This window comes from Mustela erminea, chromosome 13, assembly GCF_009829155.1.
Source record: "Mustela erminea isolate mMusErm1 chromosome 13, mMusErm1.Pri, whole genome shotgun sequence".
In the NCBI taxonomy this organism is placed as follows: Eukaryota; Metazoa; Chordata; class Mammalia; order Carnivora; family Mustelidae; genus Mustela; species Mustela erminea.
The window spans coordinates 27,430,560-27,452,530 of NC_045626.1; the positions used below are offsets into that span (position 1 = coordinate 27,430,560).

At 43.0% G+C, this 21,971-nt stretch overlaps 1 protein-coding gene across 2 annotated transcripts in view; it reads left to right on the forward strand.

The window, feature by feature from the left end:
* Positions 1–21,971, forward strand: part of EPG5 (ectopic P-granules autophagy protein 5 homolog) — a 105,851-nt gene that overhangs the window by 48,471 nt on the left and 35,409 nt on the right. For both annotated transcript variants that reach the window (XM_032309070.1, XM_032309071.1), the window contains 10 exons: positions 10–207; positions 587–697; positions 1,968–2,090; positions 2,972–3,138; positions 3,948–4,169; positions 5,950–6,073; positions 8,794–8,938; positions 10,540–10,711; positions 12,056–12,218; positions 20,175–20,317. In XM_032309070.1, coding sequence (XP_032164961.1) covers positions 10–207; positions 587–697; positions 1,968–2,090; positions 2,972–3,138; positions 3,948–4,169; positions 5,950–6,073; positions 8,794–8,938; positions 10,540–10,711; positions 12,056–12,218; positions 20,175–20,317 — 1,568 coding nt within the window. The remainder of the gene's footprint in view (positions 1–9; positions 208–586; positions 698–1,967; positions 2,091–2,971; positions 3,139–3,947; positions 4,170–5,949; positions 6,074–8,793; positions 8,939–10,539; positions 10,712–12,055; positions 12,219–20,174; positions 20,318–21,971) is intronic.

The following is a 21,971-nucleotide window of genomic DNA, read 5'->3' on the forward strand; positions in this document are numbered from 1 at the left end:
TCTCCATAGGCCCACATATCCGTAAGCACCCAGCCCAATGAAGTGGGCCCTGTTGCCGTGTTGGAGTTCTGGGTCCAGGCTCTAATAAGCCAGCATCTTTGGTACCGAGAGCAAGCCATTCTCTTCCTCATGGACCACTTGTGTAAAACAGCTTTTGAGCTGATGCAGGAAGACTGTGTACAGAAATTACTTTACCAGCAACATAAGGTAAACCTGTTAGAGAATTTGTCTTTCAATCCTTGGCTAGATAGTGGCCTTCTCAGAACATTCCCCAAATGCATCATTCCCAGTACTACTCTGGGGCCAGTGCCTTTTTAAAGCTTGTTCTTGATGGTGCCTTATCTTGGGAACCATAGTCCTTGCTAGTATAGACTCCAGAGAAGCCAAAGGAAAAGACCCCCCAGGAGGAGCCTTGCTCCTTGCATTTGGCTGTAACATGCTTCCTGCGACTCTCATTGCTGAGGGACTAATTAGTGAAATCCATGTCTTACCAGAACCTACCATTGTAAGAGGCTAATTGCTGATATTCTTGGTAAGGTTTTTTAAAAACCTTTTCTCTTTGCTGCATATCCTGTCCCATGTGTAGAATGCTTTGGGTTACCACTGTGATCGGAGTCTGCTCTCTTCTTTGGTGAGCTGGATCGTAGCTGGCAACATCACTCCTTCTTTTGTGGAGGGCTTGGCCACGCCCACTCAGGTAGGAAAGCCCTTGTGGTCCATTGGTGATCTTTGCAAACTTTTAATGTTGTTATCATCTTTGTTGATGTAGTGCTACTAACTTTAAGTAGTGCTCCTTTAGTACTTACAGCGTCGCAGAACCCTCCCAGTGGCCTCTGCTGAGGTGGTGCGGTTGCTCTTCTGTTTCAAGGAGGAGTTAACCGAGGTTTGGTGGGGCCAGGTGGCTGGCTCAGGATCATACAGCTCGTGGTCCGGCCTGGTCTGCCCGACTGCAGAGCCTGCCCAGCAGCATGGTTATTAGTGGACACTGGGGCTGCCTGGGTGGCTCAGTCAGTTAAGCATCTGCCTTCGGCTCAGGTCATCATCTCAGGGTCCTGGGCTCCAGCTCCACATCAGGCTCCCAGCTCAGCAGGGAGTCTGCTTCTGCCTCTCCCCCTGCCTGTGCTGTCTCTCTCTCTGTCTCCAGTGAATTAAAAAAAAAAAGACAAAACCCACACAAAACGGACACTGGAGCCAGATGACCTGGGGCTCAGTCTGCTCTTTGTCTGCCCTGTGCCTCAGCAGCTTGCATACCTCTCTGTCCTCAGTTTCCTCCGCTGGGGAACGGGAATAATGACTGCACCTGCATGTAACGCACTCAGACCCGTGCTTAGTCCAGCCCCACTGCACGGACTCAGTGTTGGCTGCTGTTGCCATTGTGAGCAGCAGCAGCTTTTTCTTCATTATTACCCCTGTCTGACTCTGTGTGTCCGACTATGTCCCCGATTGATCACTTCCACCACTAGTGACATCCTTCAGCCTCCTGTCGGTTGGCCTCCTGCTCCTCCTTGTACCTCTTATGATCAGCTGCAACACACTCCTTGCTGTTGCCCACCCATGTCCCTAGCCACTGACTCCTGATTCTGTGCTCACCACCTCTCACTTCGCGTTGTAGTTACTTACGCATTAGTTTCATCTCCTCAGAGAGGTGGAAAACTTCTGGAGGGTGGAGCTTAGATTGTCTCTCTTTCCTGTACCTCATAAAATAAATAATTATTGTGTGAACAAACATCTTCTTTTACTGAAGGAGCATTTCTGAAGGAATTTAGCATTTTTCAGTGATTTGTTTTTTCTAAGTTTGTATCTGTGACAAGAACAGTGATAGGTATAAGAACTCGACTGATTTGGGGAACCATAAATATTTGTTGATTGAGATACCTGGTAGAAGAGATGTGCATTTGTAGAATATCGGGATGATTTGGTCTGAGCGAGCTGCTCATTCCGCTCACCCTTACCTGCTGTCCTTGTAGGTTTGGTTCGCCTGGACAGTACTGAACGTGGAATCCATCTTTGAAGAAGACTCCCAGCTCCGAAGAGTTGTCGAAGGGGAATTGGTCATAAACTCTGCTTTTACCCCTGACCAAGCTCTGAAGGTGCAAAAGGCTGTTGTGCATTTGAGTGGGAGAAGGTGGTTTATTGATGGATTCATCTAATAGCTTTTGAACTTGGGGTGTTTCCTTTTGTTGTAAATGTTTGGCAAGTACAACATCCAAACCAGTTCTTAAAACTGTATAATTGAAGCTTATACTTCCTTTCCAAGCTTTATTTAGCATAACATGTCACCACCTAATGATTGAAGTCTGTGTTCACGCATGAGTGCAGGGGTTTACCCTCATTTTAAAACCGTTTCCCATGTGAGTCCCCTGAAGAGCTTGTTAAAAATCAGATTCCTGGACCCTGGCTTTTGAAATTCTGAGTTTTGAAGTCTGGAGTGGGACCAGGAATTTGTTTTAAAAACTCCCTAGCTGATCCTTAAGCTCACTGAAGGGAGAAAAAGACTGGGATGAGGCTTCAGAATGAAAGACCTGTGTTAGGGTCTCCTAATAGAGACTTGGCTTTTGGGTTTCAGATCCTGTCATGGAGTTTATAATTCTTGAAAGTTCTTTTCAAATCTAAGTTTTCAAGAGCTTGATAATGTTTGACAGTAAAATTGACTTGATTTTCCTGTCATTCTGCTTCCTGGCACTGTGGTGGTTTGTGCACAAAGGCCTGGAAAGGCATGGAAATGAGGTAAAATGTGTAAGACATATTCCAGTCTGGGGGGTCTGTGAAATGTTTTGACAAAAAAAACTGCCCCACACATTTTGCTATCAAGGAGGTTAAATTATCAGCTAGTGAGTTGGAAATAGGACTTTTTTTTCCGCACTGAATTGAAAACAAAGTGTTCAGGGATTTATTTGGATCATTTAGAAAGATCAGACTATCTGGAACTGTGACCATGTTATGGGTGCTCAAAGCCCCTCTTCTTTTGTAGAAGGCCCAGGCCCAGCTGAAGCTTCCCATCGTCCCGTCCCTCCAGAGGCTGCTGATTTATCGTTGGGCCCACCAGGCCCTTGTCACACCTTCCGATCACCCTCTTCTGCCTCTCATTTGGCAGAAGTTCTTCCTCCTGTATCTTCATCGCCCAGGACCGCAATATGGGTATGGTACCCAGTGTTCTGTTTGTGAACCTGTTCTTGATTTGCAGTCTGCTCTCATGCTCGTTGTGGCCTGTGAGTTAGAACCATCCTCCAACCTCTGGCTGGGAGTCTGCCTCTCTTCCTGGTTCACATTTATGAGACTAGACAGTTTGTGAGTTTAGGGTATCTTGTGGCAGCTCCCCGGGTGAAGGCAGTGCCTGGAGCTGGGCACGGTATAGCAGAGAGCTCCCGGAGCTCAAAGGGAGTGAAATTGTCCCAAGCAGGCTGCTCATGTGACTGTTGTGGGGGCCGTCCATGCAGACCTGTGAAGGGCAGAGCAGGTGTGGACAAAGGCTGGTCAGTGCCCGACAGCTCTTTGGTTCTGTGCCTGGGGGTGTCTAACATTTCCCCTGAGTATGAAGGGACTCTGGCCAGCTGGACCTGTCCACTGTTCCTGACTGTGTTCTCTGGCTTCAACTCAGTTCCTAGCTCACCCTTAGTCCCTTACCTCAGTCCTTCAGAATGTACAGATACTGGTTCTTAGGCTCTTCTGTTTTCTGCCAGCTTGCAAGTTCTTCTAGAACACTGTCTTTATTCTCTACCACTAAGTGGTGATTGTTTCTTAAATTGGGTAGCATTTCATTCTTTTTAAAACTGCTTTCATATGCACCATGCTTGTGGAAGCCTCATATGAACCACTGAGGTAGAAATAACAGGTATTGATTTAATGTGGTATATTGCTAGCCACTGAATTGTCAATTGATTGCAATTGTGTGCCACATGGAAAGAGCATCTTGGGTTGATCTTGTGATGTGTGCTTGTATTTTTAAGGTTACCTATAGATGGTTGTATTGGAAGAAGGTTTTTTCAAAGTCCTGCTCATATCAATTTATTGAAAGAAATGAAGAGGCGCCTGACGGAGGTGGCCGACTTCCACCATGCTGCGAGCAAGGCACTCCGCGTCCCAGCAGAGGGCAGTGAAGGGCCGTCTGCCAGCCAGGCGGGGACCCCGGGTTACCTGACTTCGCCAGAGCTGCACACGGAGCTTGTGAGGTGGGCCGTGGTTATTGAGCCATCTCTGCTGTCGCTGGCAGCATCGGGAACACTGCTGGAGCAGCTGTTTGTGCGACAGCCTGCCAGATGTCATTCTCTCAACCCTGTTGGATTTTATAAAGAGGGTGGTTTGCGCTGGGTTTGCATGGGGTAATGCTTCTTTTCTGTGTTCCTCATGAGAAGGGAATCGGCACTTTGGATACAGCTCTTTCAAGTGCCTGGAGTCTGAATGGAAGGTCTTAAACCAGAGGGCTGATGTCCTCTTCTGTCTCTCTATGTAATAACAGAAACCAGAACAGTCGGTCACAGGAGGTGAACATTTAGTAAAGCCTGCCAGGACAGTTCTCAAAAGGAAATTCATAAGGAAGGCAGGGTTCTTTAAGCGAAGTTCATATAGCTCTTGGAATCTGCCTGAGGTAGGGTAGCAATCACCCAAAACTGCTTCTAAAATCAGGCACAATATAGGTAGCCCCCAAAGATTAAGAACTCTGAAGTAAGTGTGGTCCCTTTGACACAGGTCCTTTACTTTTCATTTATGCTTGCCATAAACCAGGTATTAGTCGTCTAAATAAGACTTAATAAAATGGCTTCTAATCATTAGCCCTGGATGCCAAATGTCTTGGTGAGGAAACCGGGGGTTTTGATCCAGTGCTGAGGCTTCAGGCTTGCCTGACCTGAAAGCCCTTCAGGCTATCTTTCTACCTCCGGGATGATTTCCCCCCTTACCTTGCTTGCTTAAAGGAGAACCTACTTTTAGCCAGGTTTAAGCAGTGGGGAGGCTCAATCTTTGAACATTTAGATCAGCCAAGAAAGTTTGATGTGTTGTTCTGCCTCTCGTAAACCCCCCTTCCTTTGACATATTGGTAAAGTAGCCATCTAAGTGAGTCAGAAGCTGGAAGAGAACCCCATGCTGGCCTCCTCCTTGTGAGAGCCTCAGGGTCCTGTCCGTCTTCCTACACGGGCTGCCCTGGAGGTAAGGGAGGTGGTTTTCCATGTTACTGAGCAGAGCCAAGCCATGCACCTCCCAGACCCCGCCCTGCAGCTTGTGTGCCAGACTCCTCTAGCCTCGCCTTGCTGCAAATGGCTGCTTAAAATACCGGTGATCTTAGCTAAATGGACTGTGTTCCTTGCAGAAACAAAGCAAATAAAGGAAACATCATTAAATTTTTAAAGAAGTTTTTCCTGGAAAATGGAGGGTTTTTTTTCTCTTTTTTTAGCCAGGCTTTGTTTTATTCCTTGTTAATGGGAACAAGGTGTACACATGCTTTTGAGTTCTGTTTGTGATTTCTTGAAGTAGGAGGGCGTCATTGAGCATAAAGCTGGCAGGTTCTTCCATTGCAAAAGTTTAAGATGGCTTTTAATGTTTTCTCTGAAAGAGAGACAGTGTGTTGTTTGGAATGGTATTTAAACTTTTCCAACCACTGAGGCTCACTGTGACTGGATTGCCAAGATGGAAAAATTCCAATTTCAGATCCTAGATCTGTGTTAAAATACCTACTCTGGTTATTTTTTTCTCTATGTTATATTTATGTAGACGTTAATAAAAGAGTTCATAGAGCTCTTTCCTCACAGCCTTGTTGTAGCAATTTCTGCATCATATAGTAAGGATTTGTGACCTTCCTCCCCTTCTGGCCCATGCTTGCGGTGGTGGTTGGAAACATTTTTGGTATTACGTGCTTGTTACTTTTATGTAGTAGTGACAGTGTTCCTAGAGATGTAAGAAACTTCATTTGTCTGCATGTCTTTTTGTATTTTATATAATTCTGTCTTTTTCTTTCAGGCTCTTCAATGTGTATATTTTGTGGCTGGAAGATGAGAATTTTCAAAAAGGAGATACCTATATCCCTTCTCTACCAAAGCATTACGATATTCACAGGCTAGCCAAAGTGATGCAGAATCAGCAGGTAATACTACGGCAGTGTCTCTTTGAGTATACCTGACTGTGATCGAATAGGTCACAGTCTAACGTTAAAACGACTTACTGATATGGAAGTGGGGCCACAGGCATGTTCAAAAGGTGTAGCTGGGGTATAAACCCTGAGGAGGGCAGAAGGTACCAGACAGGTGAATGGTGGTCAGATTTCCAAGGGCCATATATATGCCTTTCTAAAGAATTTGGATATAGTTCTGAAGTGTTTGTTTGAAGAGGCCCTGAAATGGCACAAGTGATTAGATAAATGGATGAATTTAAAGTACATTGAAGAAGAATCAGTAGGATCAAGAGGATTTTCAGATAAGATACACAGGTGGGATTGATCGATACATGAGGACACCCAGATTTCTAGCTTGGGCAGCTAGAGATGCTGTTAACAGAGATCCAGAATACTGGAAGAGGAGGTTCTTGAGGGAGTTCAAGGAGAATGCTCTGTCCAGGATTTGGTAGGGAGGGGTTATGTAGATCTAGAATTCAGAAATGGGGCAGTGTAGGGAATGTGGCTGTGATGGTAGTAGAGCATTTAGATCGAGAAGAGGACTGAACGAAGCCAGAGAACTCTGAGAAGTAACGATATTTAGGGCATAGGGAAATAAGGCTGAGAATACAGGACCGGAGAAACAGGAAAAATAAATGGGCAGTCATGGTGCCCTGAAATTCTTTGAGTCAATTCCGTCTTTATCTCTTCTTTATCCTTCACATGCCAAGGCCTTAACCTAAGAATTAGTGTGTAGTTCTGGTCAGTGGTTTTAAAAATTAATCATAGCTCCTTGGCTCTCTGGAATTTATCTTGGTTCCCCTTTATCGAGAGAATTTATAGTTTTCTTTCTTTCTTTTTTTTTTGGTAAGTCTTTGCTATTTGGTTTTTTAGCTCCACTTTTTGATCTGTAGTTCACAGGTAGAGTTGTTCTGTGTTATTGTGGTTTCTGAGACATCTCTGCTTGCCCGCTGCTAATTCTTAGTATCTTAGTCATTATCCCCTGTCGGCAGTTATTTAGCATAGAGGCAGACAAGGTGACATTAGTGACTCCACTTGAAAAAGGTGCGTAGACACAGTAGGGGGACTAGTACAGTACTACAGTACCCCCCAACAGTTGTTTGGGGCTTCTAGGATTCAGGCTTGTGATCAGTACGACTTGGGAGTTTCTCCTCGGAGTCTGGAATGCCTTGTGTCATGGTGTGGACATGGTTTAGGACTTCATGGCAGTGTGCTCATTGAGAAACCAGAGACATTTGTAGGGTTAGAGGAATCCTCTAAACAGTTAAAATCAGAAAAAAAAATTGTTTACAAAATGATAGTCCGTGTCTGATCACCCGTTACTACTATTTGCTATAGTTTTTGATGATCATGGAGAGCTGGCATTTCTTCTAATTAGAGACTGTCTCCCTTTCTGATACGTACTGATCACTAGAGTGAAATGGACATAGTGTGAGATACACAAGACAGTTCATTGGAGTGTGGGAAGAGAATACTGAAACTTTCCATTTTCTCTCATTTTACCTGTTACTTATTTTACTTTTTATCATAAGAAAAACTTGACCATACAGAAAAATGGAACAGTGCAGCACACATGCCCTTGTCCTCCCTCTGCCTGCTGTGGACCAGGTGTCAGATTTTATCTATAGCCTGTCCGTCCACTCCCTTTACCCATGTTATCTCGGAACTAATCCTAGAAAGCATTTGATACATAAAAATTTCAAAGAGGAGGGTTTAAAAAGTATTATAACCCAATAACATTTATGTCTGGAAAATAGTAACAGCAGTTTCTTAATAACAAATACCTAAGTAGTGTTCCAGTTTCCGGTTGCCTCATATAGGTCATAAAAGTTTTATTTTAATTTTTACAGTTTGAGTCAGGATCCTCATTTTGTGGTTGGTTGATAGCTCTTAAAGATTTGTTTAATCTACTCGTCCTCCCCTTATTCCTCCAACACCCCCGCCTCCCCAGTTTGTTTGTGGAAGAAACTGGATAGTTTGTTCATAGAGTTTCCCCACAGTCTGGACTTCACAGATTTTATCTTTGCTAGCGTGGTTTAATATGTTTCTCTGTCCTCTCTATCCTGTAAAGTGGTATTGGGACCAAGGGCTTGATCTAATCCAGATTCAACAATTTTCAATATATTTGTTATTTATCTCTTTAAAATTTCTGGTTTTTACCAGTGTTTTATAATTTACTAACTCAGTTCTATGTGTATGTAATTTATAAATGTACAGTTGGTAGGGCTATTAAAATTATTTTTTCTGATCTTGGTGTATAATCAAACACCTACTCTCTCTATGTATATACTATATATATATATAGACACACACACACACACACATATATATAATTTTTAAAGATTTATATATTTGAGAGAGGGAACATGTATGCATGGGAGTGGAGGGAGGGTCAGAGGGAGAGAATCCTCAAGCAGACCCCTGCTGAGCACAGACCCTGATGGGAGGTGAGATCTCATGACCCATGAGATCATCACCACACCTGAAACCAAGAGTTGGGCGCTTAACTGAATGAGCCACCCAGGCGCCCCTGTTAGTGTCCATTTTAAATGTGATTCATGCTAATACTGGAGAACTTGGTAAGGACTGCCCTGTGCTAAACCTTACTGGTCTACTTTTTAGTTAAATATGTAGTTTTATATGTCAATATGTGATTCATCTGTGGAAGTTAATGTCCTGTGGTTCAATTCTAGGATCTGTGGATGGAATATTTGAACATGGAGCGCATACATTATGAGTTCCAGGAAACCGTTGGTCTGTGGATGCAGGCCACACTGGAATCCCATTCTCCCCCCTGCAGCTTGTCAGTGCAGCTGGACGTCACTGATCCTTTGTTGGGTGAGCTGAATGAGCACCAGCCCCCTCGAGTGAATGAATGAATGAATGAATGAATGAATGAGGGAATGAATGATTGAATCTGAGCATTGTGGGTTAAGGTTTACACAGTGTATCCCTCCAGTGAGAATTCTTTTTAGGAGTTCATTGTTAACTTGTCTACAACTTAGGGTTAGGTTCAGCTATGAGTGAAAGAAAACTCCAGAACAGTAGTGGCTCAAATAGGATACTTAATTTTTCTGTAAAAGAAGTTAGAGATCGGGAGTTCAGGCAGTAGCTCTAGTCCTGGACTAAAATGTTGCTTGAGAGAAACCTGAAGAAGCTAGGGGTCTTTTCCAGTGATGAATATCCAACTTTGTTACGTTCTGTGCAAAGAGAAGTTGTTCTAGTGGAAAAACCCCGGCTCTACAGGACGATCCTCACTTGACCTGTTTGGAATGTTAAATTCCATCTGTTTGGGGTGCAAACAATACAGGTCTTTTTGTGCCAAGTAAAATCCTGGCTATTAAATTGTCTTCAATTTTCTTAAGAATAGAAAATGGAATGCTACATCTGGAATGAAGTTGGAAATTCATAGTAATCCCTTAAGTATTTGTTGACCTGACTTACTGACTTGAGATTTCCTTGACCTCTCGTATCCCCTGTTATCTTACTTTTGAAGAGGCAGATCTGTGGCAGCATTTTTCTTCGTGTTTCTCAGTCCCCACCTGCTGTATGGTATGTGTTCAGTGCAGTTCAGACAGGGTGGGAAGGTAGGAATTTATTGGATACCTGTGTGTGGTCAGCTCTTTATTAGGGATAGAAATAGAAACATTGAAATTGGATTCATCAGCATGGGACCACATGCAGTCGAGTACAAAGTTGGATGGACAGATTTTGCCTTTCTTACACAGCACCTGATTTCTTATTTGTACTCTATTTATTGAGTGAATGAGTAAGTGGACGAATGAATGCATGACAGTATACCCATGTAATAGAAGTTCTGTGGGAGTTTATGCCCATGACTTTGTTCATTTTAACTCTGCTCGTCTCACCCCTCCCATTCAAACTTCGGCCCAGTTTAAGATTTTTTCACTCTGCTATATTCCTTAACATCCATTTTTTTTTTTTCCTTCTCTTCCCATGAGACCTATCTGGGTGATTGCATTAAACTCTTAATGGGACTACCTGCCCTTTCCCCAGTCCATTGTCTGGTGATAGCTACCATCTTTCTCCGGCTTGCTGAGAGCTGTTCACTAAATCTCCTTTATACGAGTATCAAGTCTAGGCACTTTAGCATGTCACACAAGCCTGTCTAGGATAATAATTTAAGATCATGAGCTTTAGCTCTTTAACTCTCATTAAGACTTTTCCGGTAGAATTCTGTTTAATCATATCACATGCTTGTGAGGTCCTGGCTCCTGATAGAATAGTAATAGCTGTGTGGGGGCTCCCTCAAAATTTGTAACGGAAGATAATGATTTTATTCAGGCCTCTGATGGTTTATATAACTATTCTGTAGATCTTTAGCATTCTTCTCGAATAGGCCAAGGCTTTGCACCCACTTAGTATATTACTACCTCGTAGTAGCCATTACTCAGTAAGTAGGACTTATTTTCTTTCAGCTAAAGAAAGGGTTCTAAGTAACTTGCGGAAGCATGAGGCTCCCCAGCCTCCCCTTGATCTGCACCCAATGAGGCCTCCTGTGCCAGTCATTTCCTCAGCTGCACTCCTGAGTCAGAAGGATGCCACCCAGCTGGTGCGCACGGACCTGAATCTGTTGCAGCAGCAGGCCAGGTAAGACTGTGAGACCCCCAGGGCTGTGCCTCTTTGCTTACTGCTGTGACAGCTTGGATGACGGAGTGCCTAGAAGAACTTCCTCATCAGCCGCCTCTCCGTGAGGATAATTTGACCAGACTGGCCCCATCAGTTACCTCAGTAGCCAAGGTGTGACAAGTCTTCTTAATTTGACATTGAAATGTTGTGGTGTTTACGTGGGTGGTAAATTTTACATTTCCTGTGGTGGCATTTCTGAGTGTCAGCAGTGCCAGCCAAGTGTTTCTTAAGCTTCTCCTGAGGAGACTTTCTGATACTGGGAAGATGGTGTTGAAAGGGTATCCAGTGACACTGGCTTTCTGTTGTCACTGCTGTGCTCCCAAAGTCTTCATGTTCTTTAGCAAATTGCCACAGGCATTTGATCAGAGTGTGGGCAAGTCATTTAGTGCTCTGAGTTAAAGTAGATACAGAACGACCAATTCTTGAAGGTTTTGATTCTAGCTTGCTGTCTTGAGAGGAGTTGTGTGGAGTGAGTCTGTTTTATAGAGTGAGGGAGTCTTATCTTTGCAAACACCATGGGAATCTGTCTCTTATTGGCTTTGTTTCTTTGGCTGTTTTTGGTCCTGGCATTTATTGTGTCTGTGTGTGCATCCCTGGCCCCACCAGTGCATGTGTGCACACACATAACACACACACACATGTGCCTGCACAGTAATGGAACAGTATGGATAACCATGTACACCCATGTAAAAAGTAGCTTCCTCCATCTGACAGTTCAGTTTGAGTTGCTAATACCCAAGAAATCACTGGTGCTTACAAGTAAGGTTCCCCTATAAAAATGTTTTAAGTGGGGGCGCCTGGGTGGCTCAGTCATTAAGCGTCTGCTTTCAGCTCAGGTCATGATCCAGGGTCCTGGGCTCGAGCCCCGCATTGGGTTCCCTGCTTGGCAGGAAGCCTGCTTCTCCCTTTTCCACTGCCCCTGCTTGTGTTCTTTCTCTCGCTGTGTCTCTGTCTGTCAAATGAATAAATAAAGGCTTTTTTTTTTTTTTTTTAAAGGACTGCTTTAATCAGGATGAGAGTCTCATTTGCTCTTGTGTATTTAACGGTCTGTGTAAAAAACGTCGTTAATGTAATACAGATTCTAATTGAAGGTTTGTTCCTGGCTAAAAAGTTGTCCCACTTGCCCTTCATCTCTTAACTTTCTTATTAAGGAAAAGAGAGGGTTTACACACACCTTTGGTCTTTTGTTCCTGTAGAATGCTAGGTCTTGCTTTCTAGTGTAGGCCGGGGGTAACCAGAAGCCTTTATCACTTACCACGAAACCTTTCCTAAGCCTTTCTTCTACCTCTTGATGATGTTTTCCAGAACTGCAGCTCTTCGAGAATCTCAGCAGGTTGCCCTGGATAGTGAGCTGTTGGACACAATGCCGAAACAGTACATTAATAGAGAAGAACAGACTACCCTGCATTTGGAGTGTAGAGGCAGTGGTGGTAAGAAGTGCCAAGGAGCAGCCGTTGTCACAGTTCAGGTGAGATTGCTGAAGCTTCTTCATGATTCACAGGAGTTTTCATTTGAGTCCTTAATATTAGTATGTTGTTGTGAGAGACAGCAGGAAGTTCACAGCACATGATTCATGTCCCAAAACATTTAATAGTTTTGGAGGGAGTGATTAGCTCCCACAAGGAGCTAACCGTGTATGTCTGTATGTGCTGATGTGTCCTGCAAGGCAGAAATTCATAGAAAAGCAGAACTACTGAGAAGATCTTTGTGAGAGAGGGGCTCACGCTGACCCCTAGAAGACTGCGATGCTGACAATTTGGGGTCACTGGGAAGGAATGTGGGAATGGAGTCCTCTCGACTCATTTAGGGGGCGCAGGCTAGGTCAGTCTACTTTAAGTGGTTTCTGCCTGCGGTGGTGGGAATTCACTTTGGAAAGGCTGAGATTTGCATCGAAAAAGAGGATCACTTGGGGGCTCCTGCTGTGTGCTCTGGCCAGTGGGGAGCCGCTGAAGACCAATGAGGAGGGCCTTGTGGAAAGCAGGTCAGTTGGGTGGAGCTTGCCAGCAGGCAGAGGAAGATGCGCAGCTTTAAGATGAGGGTTCGACCACCTCTTAGAGTCAGCTTCTTGAGTTGGAAAAACCGACTCAAGTTTGGTCTTTGGGTATTCCTGTTATCTTCAGGAAATAAAGGCACAGAGTAGTTAAGTCACACACCCGAAATGACACCAGCTGCCGAGTGGCAGAAGCAGGAAGGCTGGGGCAGTGTGGGTGCAGATCGCGAGCTCCTGACCCACTGCACCCTGGTCCTTCTCCAAGGGACTTCAGGGTCGCCAGAGCCGGGAAAGGAATGCTCGGAGATAGGCTGCCTATTGCCTGACTACATTTGCACAAATGTAGCTCTTCTTTTGTTAACTTTTAGAAATTAGGGACAATTTATTTTACTATCTCTTGATTATCTTTCAGGAATTTCTTTTTGTGCTAATCCACATTTGAGCAGTTCTAGTGTATTCCTCATCAGTGTCCTTGGGAGCCTGTTTTCTCTAAAATGTCTTTTCTGAAGTCACTTTTATACTTGTATTTTTCATTACCTTCAAAATTTGTTTCTGATAAAATAACAGCTTCGTAGCGTCTAAAGTTCAGAGATCTGATCTGAGATGAGAGACTTCTAAACATTGAGTAATGTCTTTGGCCAGCTGGTTTATAAGGTTAATTTTTTTTTCAGTGTAATTTTTCCCAGTTACTAATACTTTAGTAAGACTAGGTAGGAGCATTTAAGAAGATCATTTGCCGAAGTGATAGAGCTGGAAGACAAGTCTGTCAATTTCGGATGGAGTTTAAGTTGGTGTGTGAAAAGCTGAAATGTATCCAGTTCTAATTAAAAAGGGTGTCTTCCAATCTGTGCCTTCACAAATATGGTATTTCTCCATATTTTGGAATTATATCTCTTGGCCAGGCAGTTAATTCTATGCAGAGAGGGGAAATCTCCTAGGATGTATTTTTGTAAGTGACTGGGTGAAGTGAGTACAAAAATGTTTCCCCAGCTCTGTGAAGAGTTGTGAATATTTGCTGCTCCGGCCAAAGAACAGATCCCTTTGCCTGACCTGTTAACTCTCAGGGTCTTGCGGTGGAAAATACCACCAGGCCAGCTGGGGAGCTCTAACTCCCAGCCTGCCAGTGATTTGGTGCTTTTCCTTTTCAGAAATAGTCGTGATTTATCTGAGTCCTTGAATTGAAATTTCTTTACAAATTTTTGCTTTGTTGATTCCGAAATAGAAAGGTGTACCTTTGCTAAAATTCCTTCAGAGTGATTTTGATTAGAGGGAAATTGGAAAGTAGATGCTTTATGAGAAGAAGAATTAAATGAATGTGGCTTAGATTTTATTTTATAGACAACTAAAAATACTTCTGCTTTTTTTCAAAAGAAAAATTTGTAGATGCTAATATTGTGTGAAGAAAGGAAGGGGGAAAAAAGGGACAGGGAGGGGAGAAAAGGAAATTTTATAGAAGTCTAAAGAATTTGAAAAAATAGATGTGTTTTGTGGTCATAATCTCATGAGAAATACCCAAGTTTTCTTAAAGCATGCCTGATTTTCTGCTGGCCTTACTAGTTTGCCCAGTGCAATGCCTTTTGGTTCCATTTGGGAAGACCTAGAAACTTGGGAACCCCCATGGATGGCTCCTAGAAGTGTCAGTATTGACACAGTACAGTATCTGCTTCAGCCATTATTTTGCTGGTAATGCAGATCTGCCTGGGTGGCTCAGTTGTTAAGTGTCTGCCTTCGCTGAGGTCAGGATCCCAGAGTCCTGGGATCGAGCCCCACACCCGGCTCCCTGCTCTGTGGAAAAGGCTTTCACCCGGCTCCCTGCTTTGTGGAAAAGGCTTTCACCCGGCTCGCTGTTCTGTGGAAAAGGCTTTCCACAGAGCAGGGAGCCGGGTGTGGGGCTTCTCCCTCTCTGACTCCCCCTGCTTGTGTTCCCTGTCTTGCTGTGTGTGTCCCTCTCTGTCAAATAAATAATCTTAAAAATCTTAAAAAATCTTAAAATATTATAAAATAAACTTAAGGGCACCTGGGTGGCTCAGTTGGTTGAGCAACTGCCTTCGGCTCAGGTCATGATCCCAGACTTCCAGGATCGAGTCCCACATCCGGCTCCCAGCTCCTTGGAGAATCTGCTTCTCCCTCTGACCTTCTCCTCTCTCATGCTCTCTCTCACTCATTCTCCCTCAAATAAATAAATAAAATATTTAAAAAATAAATAAATAAACTTTAAAATCTTAAAAAAAAAATGTGAGGATAGTGAGCAGCTTTTGTAGTCTTATTTAAGTAATATTTCTTTAGAAAATTATATGGCAGTTTCTATATTTCTAGGATAGCCTAGGTTGGTTGATACTTCCTGGAATTGAAGATAATAAATTTGTTTGGCTACTCATTGATAGCTATGAGCAAGGTAGAAGAAAGTTGCAACTCTGGCTGTCATGAAGTTAGGGCATTACTGAATCACTGCAAGTCAGTCACATTTGCTCTGAGTTTTGGTCAGAGATTGTGCTGGAGTCTAAAGCTGTCTCTTGCACAAATGCATGATTTTGGTTATGGATGTTGGGGTAGGGAAGGTGAGTTCTGACTGCTTCGGACTCATCACAGAACTGCTCCTGGGAGAGCACTTGCTGTACAGAAGGTAGGTTGTTATTGTTATACGTAGAATTGTAGCTCCTCTGTATCTGTACCTCCTCTGTATTCATGGCTATATCCAGTAGTTTTGATCCTGTTGAACATTATTCTGGGATCTGGCGATGCTGAACGTCAGGAAATGTCTTCTGGTCACTCCAGATCACTAGCCACTTTGCAGTTTCTCTCCGGCATATCCTCTTTATCAGCTTAACCCTTAGTTTGCTGGTTGCACGTGGCGCTTCCCCTGATCCTCTTTGTCATTGTGACATTGGCTGCTTTTGCCTCCTGTTTGTATTGGGAGTTCCTAATCTAGGATGGGTGTGTGAATGGTCTCTAGTGGGTCAGTGAAGCCCCTGAAAGTATATGGAAATTTTTTTTCTGGAGAGTTCATAACTTCAGTAGATCCTCAGTAATCCATGACCACCAAAGGGTTAAGCCAAATATTGATGACTCCCATTCTGCTTTTCTAGTCAGAATTCTCTGAGTTCCAGACATAGATTTCCACTTGCCTATATAACATTCTGTGAATGTCCATGGATACCTTCAACTCAACAGGTCCCAAACTAATCCCACTTTTACCCTTCAAACCCTGTTTTTCCTGTAACAGGAAATGGGGACCTAGGCTTCAGTATCATCGCCCTACCCTCATACTTCCCATCTAGCTACTTTCCAAGTCCTACTGGTTCTGCTTCTGAAATGATTTTACATTTGTTTCTTTCTCTTTGTTCCTGTTGTCCCCAGGTAGCTGCACATCGCTTCTCCCCTGAATCATTACGTAAGGCTTCCTGTCTATAGACTCTCACCCTGTCCAGTCTGTTTTCCATTCTGCCACTGTTCATCCTTTTAAACACAATCTTATCACATTTGCAGGCTACCATCCAGCATTGGCTCTCTGGTATCTAAGAGGAATAGGACTCTTAGGACCCCCCCCCCCCCCCCAATCTGTTCTTGATCAGTTTCTAGTGGCATCATTTACCCTTTCCTGATCCCTAAACATTTTCTAGCCACTCAGGCTTTTTCCATTCTCTAAACATGACATGCATGTTCCTACCTTCTCTCTTAGGCATGTGCTGTTACTTGTTGTCCCGCACCCATTTGTGAGCTCCTTCCCTTCATCCTTCCATTCTTGGTTCAGTCGGTACCTCTTGAGGCCTAGCCCCTCCTTGAGGCCTAGCCCCTCTAGTCAGATTGAGGAATTCTGTCCTCTCATAGCAGCTCTTGCATAAATGCTGTTGTCACTTGTTGTCTTTCCTCCCCGTCTGTGAACTCCTCAGGAGTAGAGTTTCTGTCCTTAGTCCTCTGTGTTCCTGTACCATCTAGCATGGCTCCTGGCACATAATAAGTGCCCTTTCGTGGCCCTGTATTTGTCCATGAAAACTCCCAGCAGATCTTTGATTAGGTTGAGTTACAAGTTGTTTGCATTATGATTACCTCTGTCACTGTGACTAGATTCTGAGTTCTGTGAGGGCCAGGACCTTGTCTTACTTGTGTTTCTGTTGTCAGCGGCTCACACAGACATGCCATGGAACTGCAGTGTTTGAAGGAACAAACAAGTACAGATTTATACACTTCGCAAGTGAGCTCCCTGATTTTAACTACCTTCGAGAATTTTCTAGGTATTATTTGGCTGGTAGTTGGAACTTGTTTGTACTAGAAATTAGCAGTCACTCTTTGATTGTGTTTACCTTAGGCCAATTTATTGCTCAGTTGGCCAACTTAATGCTTTCCATAAAAAATCTCAACTTAACCACCACATTGTTTCACTTTTTACTCTAATACAAATTCTCCTGGCCGTTCATTCTTGGAAAGTGATAAGGATGGTCATACTTCAGTACACTACATTATCTCCTGGCTTTGTTCAGAGTACTTCTTACCACTTGCCGAGATCCTTTCATATCACTTGCTTGGGCACTCTCATGTTCCAGGTAACATGCTGATGACTGCTTACATTACCTCACTTAATCTTCACAAAATGGGGGTGAGGAAACCACCCCCTTTGAGACTTCAGAGAGTCTCAAAGACTTGTTGAAGTCACACAGCTAGTAAGTGGCTTAATTGAAATTTAAGCCCACATCTATTTAAATTCAAGACCCATGCTTTCCCACTCAGTATTGGAAGATGAAGCCATTTGCTTTTAGCTATTTCTGCTCCAATTTTAGGACTAGCTGTATCATTTTCAGTAAGCTGATCATCATCAAGTCTCATTTAAATTAACAGGTGTACCATTTTCTCTCTCTGAGTTGGTGTGATAGGATCACCTTCTCTTTCAGTGATTAAAGAATTCATGGATTGGCTCCATTTTAAAAATCAACTTCAGGGGAATGACTTTTTATTTTAAATATAAATTTTAGATTAAAATGCATAAGTATATTTTAAATGGCTCATTTATAAAGGTTTCAAATTATATCATAAAAATATTTTATTGCTTAATAGAATTTTTCTGTGAGAGGAAAGCCCTGGAAATTTCCAGCCATCTGCAAATGTTTGAACTATGTATAGCTTGTTTGGGATATACAAAAGCCAAATATATTTTATGGGAAGTGAGACGTGCTGCTTCTGCAGTTGTCTCACCAATAGTAGCCTGATATTCCCTGAGGAAATGGGGTGATTTATTATATTCTAATAGGGTTCCTTTTGTTGTACTGTGGCATTGTGGGGCATGTTTGCTGGACCCAGGATTGATTTATTATCATGTGAAAAATTTGGTCAGTTTTAGAAATGAAAGATGGAAAAGACCCACTGAAGGCTTCACAGTATTGTACCAACTTGCTTGCTTTGTCCAGCTTTTACATCGCTTTGTCTCCTCACAGTGACTCAGGCGGAGGGACTCCCAGCACGCGGCTTTGTTGTGTTGTCCACAACTTCTGGTGATTGTGAGCTGCCAGGCCCTCAGCCCCTCTTCCGTCCTAGTGAGCAAAGAAAACTCTGCATAGAGTTGGGAACAATGAACAAAAACAAGTAGACTGGGAAATAATGATCATTTTGAGGTGTTTTTGGTGAGAATGTTGCTTTTCCTTTCTCTTGGGCACTTGTAGTTTCCACAGCTTGGGGTAGCAGTTCTGAAACTCTTGTTACTTGGTCTCGTGTCTGCATTTCCCATTCTTGGAACCTCTGTTCTTCTCTCTTATCCATTGTCTTTCCACTTCCTTCATCCTCACTGTCTTCCTTCCTCCCCTTAGATTCTTTCCTTTCCACCCTGTTTGGCTGCCTTCTCTCTGGGCCAGCCAGCCATGTTGCTCACTACTGGGGAAGCCCATGTGAGGATAATGCAGGGTGTAACATTCCTGCCTTCTGAATGTTCTCATCTCTTCAGCATTCTCTGCTGTGCCTGCAGGATAAGTCCAGATTCCCTAGCCTGCTTCAAAGGACTCCCCCAGGATGAGACCCCCTGTTCCCTGGACAGACTGCTGTGTGCTGTCCATCTCTGACCCCCCTCCCAGGCTGGGCTTCTCTTTGCTGTCTCTTTGTCTTCCAGTCCTCCACAGTTGCCACCTTAGTTCTGTCTTTGTGTTGCAGCCAGTTGTAGGGTATGCGGTGCATCTATTCATATCCAGTAAAGGACATTAGAATGTATGAACAAAGCAGTTATCACATAGGTCACCGTCAGTTAATTAGAGTAAAAGGATATTAGCAGTCCCCTCAAATAGGAAAGATGTAATCTTAAATAAAGACTAATGTTTTAAATTGAAATAGATTTGGGTAGGGGTTTTTTGTTTTTTGTTTTAAGCTCAGTAAATTCTCCTTTGTCACATCTTTACTGAGAACGAGTAAAAATTTTATTAGAGATGAGCTTTCAGGGATCACTGAATCAGTCAACTACCCTTTTGTAGGCATCCAGCTGATGTGTGCACTTCCTGTATTTTATCTTATTTTGTTGTTTGTTTTATAATTGTATATCCTGCGATGCCTGGGTGGCTCAGTCATTTAAGCAGCTGCCTTTGGCTCAGGTCATGATCCCTGGACTCTGGGATCAAGCCCTAGATCAGGCTCTCTGCTCAGCGGAGAGCCTATTTCTCCCTCTCGCTCTGCCTGCTTTTGCTTTCTCTCTCTCTCTGTGTCAAATGCATAAAATTTTAAAAAATAAATAAATATAATTGTATGTGCTTTTTTCCTTTCAAAATGGCAAGTGTTTTTATCAACCGCATCTGTGTCATGGTCTGCACATGAGATGTGCAGCCTTAGTGTTTTGAGTTGAACTGTGTGTGATGTTGGGTGGGGAGAACGGAGAGGAGTCAAGGCTCTGGGGAAGGTGCTCGACAGAGGAGGGGTATCTTGTGCTTTAAGGGAAACCTCAGCAGTTGAAGACATAAGTCTGTTTTTGTTGAGTGCTGGGGAGTCCAAACATAAGTGACAGAGAACATATCCTACAAAAGACTGAATGAGTGATAAATTGACTCAGGTTTGATTCTTCATGAAAAACTGATGTTCTTAAATAGTTTTCTTTTTCTTTTTTTTTTTTTAAAGATTTTATTTATTTATTTGACAGAGATCACAAGTAGGCAGAGAGGCAGGCAGAGAGAGAGAGGGGGAAGCAGGCTCCCTGCCAAGCAGAGAGCCTGATGTGGGGCTCAATCCCAGGACACTGGCATCATGACCCGAACCGAAGGCAGAGGCTTTAACCCACTGAGCCACCCAGGCACCCCTTAAATAGTTTTTTGACATGTTTTTTTTTTCCTCCCGACCCCTGTTTCATTCATCTGAGAATTTTGAGTTATATTAGTTGTAAATTCTTCATCAAATACTCAGTATATTTGTAGTATTTGTTCTAGAAACATAATAGGAACCAAAAAGTCTGTTGACCATTTAAATTTTTCTTAGTTTGAAGGTATGCATAAGAATGAAGCAATAAGCCAGCATCTTCATGTTTTGCGAAAAGAAGTGAAGCAGTTGCAAGCTGAAGCTGCTAAACCACCGTCACTTCATGTTGTGGAAGCTGCAGTCCATGCAGAAAACTTGATTACGTAAGTTTTGAAGGCATTATTATTTAAAATTCTGTTTTGTTATTATTGATAGTAATCCTACCCACTACCATACCCCCAGGCACCCACTAATTAAATTAGTACAGGGATCAGCAAACAATGGCTGTTGGACCAAATCTGGCCTGCCACCTCGATTTATAAATAAAGTTTTATTGGAACACAACCATGCCCATTTATTTACTTCATGTATATGGCTTTATGCTGTGATGGCAGAATTGAATAGTTGTGACAATTGATGGCCCATAAAACATAAAAATATTTACTGTCTGGTCCTCCATGGAATAAGTTTACTGACCCCTGAATTATGAGATGACAGCATATTGAAATTCAGACGTGGAGTTAAGTTTTAGATTAAAGTTACATTTACCCAGAAAGTCATCGTTGTCAACTCCAGTTACCGAGCACAGTTTGAAGTGGATTTGCTCAGGGGAAATGGGGCTCTCAGGTGTAGTTGTTTTCTTGCATTTAGCTATTATGGTTTTTCTCTTGGAGCTTCTGGCTTACATTCAATGTCCTCTTCTTTAAGCCACCAGGGCATGACTTGGGAGAGGGGTTGACTCTGCCTTTGACTTTAAGGTAACTCCACATTCTAGAACCAGCAACTAATCCCCCAGTAGACTGGGGTAGTGGTACAGAGGAGAGCATTGAGTCCCTTTTGTAGGTTGGATTGGGGGAACCTGTGAAGAAGGAGATGAGGCGAACAAGGAGTTTCTTTTACTAGCAAAGGAGCTCAAAAGAGTATGAGACTTAGAAGAGGTATCCTTATTCTAGGGTCTTAACTCTGTACAGAAATCTTTTTCAGTGTTTTGGATTGTAAAATTTAGAGAAATCAGGATTCTTGTTTTTAAAAATATGTATTATGTAAGGAATATACAGAGTGAAAAAATAATATATTAATGTATTATGTAAGGAATATACAAAATGAAAGAATAATTTATATGAATTACATATAAAATATGAAAGGATAATTTTGATAAGGGTAAGAATGTTAATACAGCTGATCCCTGGGGCACCTGGGTGGCTCAGATGGTTAAGCCTCTGCGTTTGGTTCAGGTCATGGTTACGGCGTCCTGAGGTCGAGTCCCACATGGGGCTCCCTGCCCGGTGGAGAGTCTGCTCTCCCTCTCCCTCTGCTACTCCCCTTGCTTGTGCTCTCTGTCTCTGTCAAATAAATAAATAAAATCTTAAAAAAAAAAATACAGCTGATCCCCACTCCTCCAGGAGGACATAAAATCATTTCTGTGTATTAAAAATAAGTGTTGATTGGGTTATGGACGTTGGGGAGGGTATATGCTACGGTGAGTGCTATGAAGTGTGTAAACCTGGTGATTCACAGACCTCTACCACTGGGGCTAATAATACATTATATGTTAATAAAAAATAAAAAATTTTAAAAAAGTAAGTGTTGGGCCAAGTTGGAGGATACCCTGTGGAATATTTTAAAGATTTTATTTATTTATTTGAGAGAGAGAGAGTGTGTGTGCTCACGAGTGGGGTGAGGGGCAGAAGGAGAAGCAGGCTCCTTGCTGAGCAGGGTCCATTCCAGGACCCCCAGATCATGACCTGAGCTGAAGGCAGATGCTTAAGTGACTGAGCCACCCAGGCGCCCCCACCCTATGGAATAATTTTTTTTTAA